This window comes from Macrosteles quadrilineatus, unplaced genomic scaffold (assembly GCF_028750875.1).
Source record: "Macrosteles quadrilineatus isolate MER2022 unplaced genomic scaffold, UCM_ALF_1.0 Scaffold_5__1_contigs__length_97177068, whole genome shotgun sequence".
NCBI lineage: Eukaryota > Metazoa > Arthropoda > Insecta > Hemiptera > Cicadellidae > Macrosteles > Macrosteles quadrilineatus.
Genome location: NW_026542598.1, coordinates 55,593,516 through 55,603,694, shown reverse-complemented (window position 1 = coordinate 55,603,694; position 10,179 = coordinate 55,593,516). Strand labels below are relative to the sequence as shown.

At 36.9% G+C, this 10,179-nt stretch overlaps 1 protein-coding gene across 1 annotated transcript; it reads right to left on the bottom strand.

Annotated features, from left to right (window-relative positions):
- Positions 1–3,560: 3,560 nt before the first annotated feature.
- On the bottom strand, positions 3,561–6,260 carry LOC128995621 (uncharacterized). Its single transcript, XM_054420638.1, has one exon. It carries the CDS (start codon positions 6,258–6,260, stop codon positions 3,561–3,563), a length of 2,700 nt encoding a protein of 899 aa, XP_054276613.1.
- Between the last annotated feature and the right edge of the window lie 3,919 nt (positions 6,261–10,179).

Genomic DNA, 10,179 nt, shown 5'->3' with positions numbered 1-10,179 from the left:
TGTGGATTAACGTCCGCACGGGTGAGTACTACGACTATCCGCAGTACTATCCTGATAATTAGACCATTTTGTAATTACCAAGGCAAAAATGTGGTTCGGATTCCACTATAAACTGTAGGTCCCTTAGTTGCCATTAGCTGTACGGGCTATTAATAATTAACAGCTGTGTCTAAGAAATGTCGGCAAGACTACAACCAAGATCGTGCCACTCATCCTACACTCATCTCCATTCTTACTTGGCTTAAAATACCTACTTTGTATGGTCGCCATTTCATAGAACAGTATTAACAGTATATAAAAAACTTAGAAAGATTTCATTGGTCTTTAAAAGGTGGCCGTGGGATGACACCATACCATTTCTTTACATAATATTGATTATATCTCCTAAATGGATCCTTTATTTTAGGGCTCTGAGGTGCGAGTAGTTCGTGTTTGTCCCACCGCAGCGCTTCTACATGAAAATCGTTTCTATTCCAGGCTGCTTTTAGCGAAGGAAAGTAACTATCACTGATTTCCTATTGGCCAAAGGGAAAAGCTTTGCGCAAGGCGTGCATAACCTTGGGACAGTTTTTTTACTAACGTGGTAGTTCCAAGGGGAGCAGTGCGCGAAACTAGCGGCTAGTCCCTGCCCACCAAATCTGTTCGGGAGCGAAACTTCTACCCTCCCTCCAGCTGAATTTTTATTCCAGGATTAGTTTTGCCAACAGTGTCATTTGAAGGCTTCTGATTGACTATAATAAAGGTTTACTAATTGAAAAATTAATTTTTTAATTATAAAATTAAACTGTCATAACCAAACCAAACTAACCAGACTTGCTGATAATGAAAAAATCCGAGACAAAAAAATAGTGCCACGGGCGAGATTCGAGCCCGGCACTTTCAGTTTATCAGCCCGGCACTCTATCCACTTCCACTATACCCGGGGCTATAGAATACAACCGAGGCCGATGGCATCATGCCGTAGCGTTGCGGTAATGGTGTTCCCTCAGCCAATCAGAAGCCTCCAAATAACAGCTGGGCTGGCGGGAGGGTAGAAGTTAAGTTTCGCTCCCGAACAGATTTGGTGGGCAGGGACTAGCCGCTATAGTTCGGCCGCTTAGAAAACGACCTGCGCGCTAATGCTAAACCAATGCTGGAGGAGGTAGTTTTCTAAGCGGCCGACCTATAGTGTGCGGGCGAATACCACTCCCATGTTATTCTTATGGGAAAACATGTGATTAGATAGTTACATTTATTTTAAAAACCGTTAGAGTTATTGACTTAAATTTTTTTTTATTCATTCCTTAGATTGTTTTCTATTATTTCATGCTATATAAACAAGAAATTAGGTATAGTTTTTAAAATATAAAATTAAATAAATATTTCTAATTTTTAATTGTGCTTTTTTTTAAATAAACAATTTCTTTTTAAAGTAAAATTAATTGTAACATTCTAAAAATGCATGAAACTATTCACCATGGTAACAGGAAGTATTGTGTAAAATTTGGGCTTTATAAGTTACGTAATTTTCTTTAGAATGGTACCTAAACTTATAAAAGAGTGAAAATTTAAAAACGTACGTTTTCATGAAAAACACTTTGCAAATTTTTATCCCCTTTTTTCAAAACTTTTATTATTTTTTTTATTTCATTAACATTTGAAGTTTCATAAAATGTCCATGGTAACACAATATCTTTGGTAGTTTTTTTTTTTTAAGAGCATCTTTAGTGGAAAAACACAAAATCCTGTCACGACCATAACAGACGTTTAAATGAATATTAAAAATAGTCAATATTATTTTTATAACTATGTTTTGCTATAAACTAATTTACTTTTATGACCATTATACAATAAAAAGGTCCCTGAGCTTTTGGTATATTTGGTCTTTCTAGAAAAAAATAAAAAAACTCAAAAAATTGAAAAAAAAGCCAATAAAATCTTTTTAAGTTTGTATAACTCCGAAAAAACTTACCTGAGACCCGAAAAATCGTTGTTTGTATAGAGGTGTACTTCTTTTGTGTATAAAACATTGAAATATGACGATATTTTAATTTTTGAAATTTGTATGATAGAAATCGTAAACGTGATGGTCAGGGACAAGCGGTACGGTCGTGAATTTTCTGAAACAATCTAAATCTTTCCAAACAATCCTTCAATTATACTGTTAGTTATAATAAAAATATGTGTTTCAATTGAACTAAACTGTTCAATTTACAATTATATTAAAGTTATTGTCACGACCAAACACACTATAATCCATAAGGCTGGATTGGTCGTGAAAAATCGCGATGGTCGTGAAACTTTGGTCGTGAAATTACGTGTTATTTGGCTCTGTTCTGGCGGTAGCCCTGCACCTCATGTTCGAGGATACAAAGTGGACTTCTAGGTTAATTTAGCAATTGAAATATCTTATAAACAAAAATTAACACCATGTCTACTTCACCGAATGACTATGTACGGTCATGAACACACCAAAATTACAAAAAACACAATCTTTCCTTTATTAATCTTGTAATTCCTCCTTTCAACTCGAAACGACCGGCACTACAATCCTGACGTACACCCCGAACTAGTCTCTAAAACCAACTGACTCCATCGACGCCAGGCTTGCCACTGTCGTGCTCCAAAGTTGAAAATTTTTCCCAAATGGTGTGACGCCAAATCGAGGGACAGACTTATTTTGTCATGGTAGTCAGTTTGCAATGACAATAAAATTATAATATGCTCCTTTTTTGTAAGTTTAATAACCATTGATGACATAAAAATATGGCTTTATACAGGGTGTCCCGGAACTCTCTACCAATATTTTAGAACATTGATCCTGGGTAAGAAACGTACCTAAATATCACATTTAAATTGTCCGGAAGTCCTTAGTTACTCACACAGCCGCCATTTTGTTTTTTTAAGTTATTAATTTTTTTCTAAAGAATGGTTAAACATACGAAATGGAAACTTTGCACAAGCATTTACGACAACTAGACAAAGCTACAAAAAAATTATGAGGATTTTTCAAATTCATAAAACAAAATGGCGGCCATTTAAAATGTTCTTTCTTAAATAACTAAAAAACCATTGATTTTACAAAAATTTTAAATGGCCGCCATTTTGTTTTATGAATTTGAAAAATCGTGATAATTTTTTGGTAGCTTTGTCTAGTTGACCTAAATGTTTGTGAAAAGTTTCTGTTAAATATTTAGTAATTCACCTAAGGACATTTAATAAAATATTTAATATGAACTAAACCAAAAGGTAAGCACTGTGTACTGTGAGAGAGGTGAGTCTAAACTGAACTGACTAGTACGAAGTGCTGTAGTGAACTTTGGACAGTGATGTCATCATATCAGCTGTTGTATCCTTTCAATAACTGAACTAAAAACTTGACTTGAATGTTAAAACTACTTGATTAATTGTTTATATTTGACTGTATATAGTTCATATGTTATTAAATAAATATTTTATTAAATGTCCTTAGTTGAATTACTAAATATTTAACATACCGGCCCCCCCTGAACCCCTGGGTTCTGAAAACAACACAAAAAATGAGAAAATCAATAAAAAAGGGGGGTGGTAACTCCTCTTCACTATGCCATAGGAAGGACAGACACCTTTGTCACAGGACGAGAGAGGTGTCCACTTGCGGTCTTCAGGTGCACGACCCGTACTATTCCATCAGTACCAGGTGAAACGGAGAGAACTCGTCCAAGCTTCCAGGAGAGTGGAGGCAAGTTGTCTTCATGAATGACAACCAAGTCATTGACTTCAATATTCTTCTTGGGGTTGACCCATTTATTTCTCTCTTGAAGAGTGTACAGATACTCTTTCTGCCAGCGAGCCCAGATATGTTGACTGAACTGTTGGACTACCTGCCAGCGTTTTAATCGGTTGATAGGAATGCTACGCAAGTCAGGTTCAAGAGGTGTCATAAGAGGACCACCTACTAAAAAATGACCTGGCGTCAAAGCTTCTAGGTCCGAGGGATCAGAAGAAAGAGGAGTTATAGGCCTAGAGTTCATCATTCCTTCAATACGGGTGATTAAAGTCGAAAACTCTTCCAGTGACAGGGTCTGTTGTCCAATGACTCTTATTAGGTGAAATTTCACACTTTTGACGGCCCTCTCCCAAAGGCCTCCCTGATGAGGTGCATGTGGAGGTAAGAAGTGAAATTTAATATTGAAATTCTCAGCGTAGCATTGTACTGTGGAATCCTTGATTAAATTTTCAAAGTTGCGTCTGAGTTTTTCGGATGCACCTGTGAAATTTGTAGCATTGTCACAGTGAATATCTGAAACGATTCCTCGTCTGGAGACAAATCTGGTAAGAGCGGCTAAATAGGCATCCGCTGTTAGGTCGGTTACTACTTCTATGTGTACCGCCTTAGTAGAGAAGCAAATAAATATACAAATATAAACCTTGATAGGTTGAACTCGTCTTAGTAGATGTTGCTTCACAAAGAAGTGTCCTGCATAATCTACACCAGATATGGAAAATGGCCTTGAAGGTGTAACTCGATTCATAGGTAATTCCCCCATGAGTGGAGAAGAATGAGGAGGTTTACATCTGAAACATTTTATGCATTTAAAGATCCTAGATCTTATTAAGCTTCTAGCACTGAGAATCCTGTACTTGTTTGCCAGCATAGCCTGAGTTAGAGTTGGACCAGAGTGCAAATATAAGACATGATGGTGGTCAATCAAAATATCAACTAACCTATGACCTTTAGGTAGCAAGACGGGGTGTTTGTGATCTTCAGAGATATCAGCCTTGTTTATTCTTCCCCCTACTCGAATGAGGCCATCTTTATCCAGATAAGGAGCTAGGCGTCTAATGCGTACAGAGCAAGGTTTATTGGATTTCAAACATGAGATTTCTTCAGAAAAATATTCTCGTTGAACCAATTTACAAATCAGGTTATGAGCCTCTTTTATCTCCTGAGAAGTTAAATTCCCAATTTGTTTAACTTTATTTCTGGTGTTATGAATGAAGCGCAGCAGGTATGCGGAAACATGAAGTAGTGTTGTCCAAGATGAGAAGCGAGTGAGGAGAGAAAATGGTTCATCCGGAACAGCAGAGAGAGTGTTAACTGTGAGAATCTTAGTTTCAGGGATAGACTCTTCAGGTAAAGATTTACAGACAGACTTTGGCCAATTTTCTTCAGAGTTACACAACCAGACAGGTCCATTCCACCAAAGTGTGTGGTTAATCAAATCTTGTGGGGCGGTACCCCTTGACCCAACATCCGCTGGATTTTCTAGTGATGAAATATGTTGCCAAAATGAAGGTGGGATATTTTCCTGTATTTCTGCAACTCGATTTGACACATAAACCTTGAGTCGATAAGAGGGCATGCCAATCCATGAAAGCACGATTGTGGAATCGCACCAAGCTGTGTATGAACTAATCTTGCAGTGAGGTGAGAGAAGTTGTATACAGTAATTTAGGAGCTTAGACATCAGGTGTGCTCCGCAGAGCTCCAAGCGAGGTATGGAGATACGCTTCAGAGGTGCGACTCTTGACTTCGCTATCAGAAGATAAGTCGATATAATTCCTTGTGAATTTACAACTCTCAGGTAAACACAACTACAATATCCTGCTTCACTTGCATCAGAAAAAGCATGTAGCTGAATATCTTTAGCAGAAGAAAGTCCCACGTAGCGAGGTATCTTGAGCATTTCAATATATGGAAGTTCATTGGCGAACTTGTTCCAAACTGATATAACGCTGTCGTCTAGGGGTTCATCCCAATCGAGACCAAGTGTCCATAAGTATTGCATGAAGGATTTGGACCAGAAGGTTACAGGAGTTAACCATCCTGACGGGTCATAGATCTGTGATATCACACTTAAAACAATTCTTTTTGTAGGAGTTTCCTTAATATTTTGAGTTCCTACAGAATAAGAAAAAACATCTTCATTAGGAATCCATTTAAGTCCTAAAACACTATGAACTGGTTGTTCGGGAGCTCGAAAACCAATAGGTTTTTCTTTGTGATCTTCAGGGATCGACTGTAAGAGTAATGGATTATTCGAAGACCATTTTCTTAACTCGAAACCTCCTTTTTTGAGTAACTGAACCACATCATTTTTCAACAAAAGAGCGTTTTCTACGCAATTACTACCCAATAGGGCGTCATCGACATAAATCTGATCCTTTAGAGCAGTTGCGGCTAGAGGATGATTTTTTCCTTCATCAATAATGAGTTGTTGAATGACACGATTTGCCAAGTAGGGCGATGATGTGAGCCCATAAGTGACAGTCGCTAGCTGATAGATTTGAAGAGGCATTTTATCATTCTCTCTCCAGAAAATAAGTTGAAATATCTGATCAGATTCCTTTACAAGGACTTGTCGAAACATCTGCTTGATGTCGCATGAAAAAACAACCGCATGTCGGCGAAAGTTGAGAATGATGTCACATATGTTGTTGTGGAGTTTTGGTCCTTGATGAAGAATACTGTTGAGAGACAGAGATGTTGATGTAGGTGCTGATGCGTTGAATACTACCCTTAATTTTCCATCTTTAAAAATTCCATGATGTGGAAGGTAGTAATGAGGATTACTTTTAAGACGTGGTGACTGACAGAGTGTCATATGTCCCGAAGACAAGTAATCTCTCATAAAATCAACATAAGTTTCCTTGAAATCAGGATTAGAACGAAATTTATTCTCCAGAGACCAGAATAGGGATTTTGCCATTTTGCTCGAGTTGCCTAATGTTGACGGATCGTCTGAGAAAGGCAAAGAGACAATATATCTTCCTTCAGGAGTGCGAGAGTGCGTAGATACAAAATGTTTTTACATTTTTCTTCGGGTAAGGATTGCTTGCTTGTAAGAGGGGGTTCCTCTACAGCCCAAAACTGTTGGATAGAGGTGTGAAGATCCAAACTATTGGTGGTTAAGAGTGTGACTAATCCATGAAATGAATTTTTGCAAGTTGAGGCGACAGGGGTCGATCCTAAGAGCGCATATCCAAAAATGGTGTCAATTGCTACAGGCATATTATCACCAAGTGACAAAAACTGGCCTTTCACAGAGGAGGCAAAAAGGTCAGCTCCAATTAGAACATCAATAGGAGCGGGTTTATCAAAAGTAGGATCGCCTAACATTAAATGTTGCATCTGTGAGCGAACTTCAGGAGTGATCTTAGCTCGAGGTAAATCTGGAGTGATATTATCCAAAATGAAGACAGGGTGAGAGCTTGCCAATACATATCCACTAAGGGACTGGAGAGTGACATGAGTTAACCCTTTTGTTTTCACCTGAGCAGACGAGATGCCATTAATAAGCGTTTTATTAGCATGAGAGCGCTTAATCCCTAAAGACTGAGCACATCTTTGAGTAATGAAGGTAGACTGAGCAGCAGAATCTAAAACTCCCCTACAAACTAGGGTCTTACCTTCGCTTGATTTTACCACAATTAAAGCAGTGGCAAGAAGAACTGTGTTCTCTGTATTTGTCAAACCAACAAAACCAGATTCATTTTTATTTGAGTCAGAACTTGGAGCTCGTTTGTCTGTGTTACCTTTAGACACATTAGGAGAGGGATTATTTTCAGAATCCATAAAATGCAAAAGAGAGTGATGTTTTCTTTTACACGTAGAACATGTACGCCATGAATTGCATTCCTTTACCTTATGCTTATCGCCAAGACAGTTGGTGCACAAATTTTTGCCTTTAACAAAATTATACATTTCTTGTGAAGTCAATTTAAGAAAACCTTTGCATTGATAGATTTTGTGATCTGCACCTGCGCAAAATGTACAAACAGTGCGAGGAGTTGCAATAAGCGCCGATTTATTTGAGCGCTGAGGGGTTTTTACTTGAGTGTGGTGGCCTAAGGTACCCTTAAGAGATGATCCCACATTAGTAAGATTAGCTGCTTCAAGATTTACACAGTGAGACTCAATGTACTTGGTTAACTCATCTAACTTAGGAGTTACAGAGTTATCACTTCGACTCTGTTCAAAATGATGGCGAAAATCAGAATCAAATTTTCTTAACAAGTGAGAGGTCAAAATTAAATTTTCCTGAGAAATTTCTTCATCTAGAGCTTTAAGTGCTTCAATGTTTTCATTTAAAACAGACAAAAACCTTCTAAGTTGCTTCACTGAGGGATTGTGAAGAACTGGTAAGTCTAACACATTGTTGACATGAAGAGAGATTAGTAATCTTGTATTCTGATACCTTTTAAGTAGAGATTCCCATGCAATAAAATAATTAGCATTAGTCATAGGGATGTTTTTAACAACTGAAAGTGCCTCTCCCTCAAGACAGCTTAACAAATAACTCATTTTTTCAACACCAGAAATACTATCATTTTTATGAATAGTATTTTCAAACAAATTTTTGAACGCCATCCACTTTTCATGTTGACCTGAGAAGGTACCAAGTTGAAGTTTAGGAAGCTGTACACTAACCTTAGTTGTAGCTACTTGGCTGATAGCTGCATTGGAATCATCCAGGTTTGGCTGGCTCGACTGGTTAGAGCTTGGGGAAGGTATCAAGTTCACACACAAAGAGTGAATAGACACATAGAGATCACTTATTTCATCTTGTAATGTTGAAATTGTAGTGATATTTTCACTTTCATCTAATTCCTCAGGTAAAGGCACAGTGCCGAACAACTTATTCACTAATTTGTCAAAATCATTATTTTTGGCTGTAGCGGTGGAATCCAAAAGAGTGAGCTTTGTTATAAGTTGAGGAGTGATAGGTTCCTTTTCGATAGCAAGCACTTTTGCTTCAATTGACTTAAGCCTGGCTAGCACAAGCTCAGATTGCTTCACAAAAGTTGAGAACCTCATTTTGAATAAGTCTTAAATTCAATAAAATTCCAAAATAAAAATAAATGCAGATTAAAATAAGTTTATAATGAGCAAAACTTATTTAAAGACAGCCAGGATTCATTGTATTAAATATTAATATTAGTCAACTTGAAATCAGAGAGAAATATTCAGCCATAGTATAGGCCTATAAAAAGTTTAAGTCCCAGAAAATATCTACCTGCAATTATTTCCAGATAATAAATTTGAAATTCAATAAAACATGTTATTTCAAACACAAACTGTAATTAAATGTTCAATCCGTATTAAAAAACATTCTTCTGTCACTTTAATTTAAAAGTGTAAGCAAACAATTGAGGTTATGAAAACATAAACAAAGTCTTGCATAATGACATTTAAGTTTTCATTTCTATCCATCAGCAGCGCTAGTGTTGATGAGAAACTTGTTTCACATTACAGGGGGGAGAGAAGGGGGCAGACAGGATGCAGCCCGATAATGCACAATAGAGAATAGACAAACTATGCATGAAAATACAGGAGTTGTAGACAGTACAGTCTGAGAACAAAATTTTCTGTCTGGGACAACAAAACTTTATGTGTTATTTCACAAATTACTGCAACAATTTAATAAATTGATAATAATGTGATCAAAAATATTTAATCCTCTTGTTAATGATACTTAATGTTGATGACAAATTTATTCAATTAATTTATTCAGTTCAAATAAATACAAAACTTAATAGTCACAGTAGATTATTTTCCATAGGCTGGGAAACATCCGGCTCGAAGGACCATGTTATATATGGTATTAAGAGGTAAAATTGTGAGAAATACCTTTAGATCCTAAAACTGAAGATCCATTAGGGTTTTGGTAGAACAGGAACAAGATGAGCAGAGAAGCGATGGCTCTGGCCAGAGTGACGAGAATCGAAGGACCACAGATGAAAGATGATGTTGAGAAATGACTATTGTTGTGTAGTATGTAATTCTTCACTATTTTAATCTCTCTTTCTCTCTTACCGCTCCAAGTGCATTATTTCATCATTTCTCATTTAAATATGGATTCCAAATTTATAGTACCAAGTGTCAAGCTAGGATCCAAGAAGATATTTTTATTTAAAGTAGATGTGTTGTAAATTTTCGTGTACAGTCCAGAATATTCATGAGTAGTGAATTGCTTTCTTTTTATTAATGAAGAAGAGTTTTAATTTAAATCAGTGAAGAATTACATACTACACAACAATAGTCATTTCTCAACATCATCTTTCATCTGTGGTCCTTCGATTCTCGTCACTCTGGCCAGAGCCATCGCTTCTCTGCTCATCTTGTTCCTGTTCTACCAAAACCCTAATGGATCTTCAGTTTTAGGATCTAAAGGTATTTCTCACAATTTTACCTCTTAATACCATATATAACAGTTT

Coding starts and splice junctions, on each gene's coding strand:
- LOC128995621 (XM_054420638.1), bottom strand. CDS start 6,260: ATGCCTCTTCAAATCTATCAGCTAGCGACTGTCACTTATGGGCTCACA.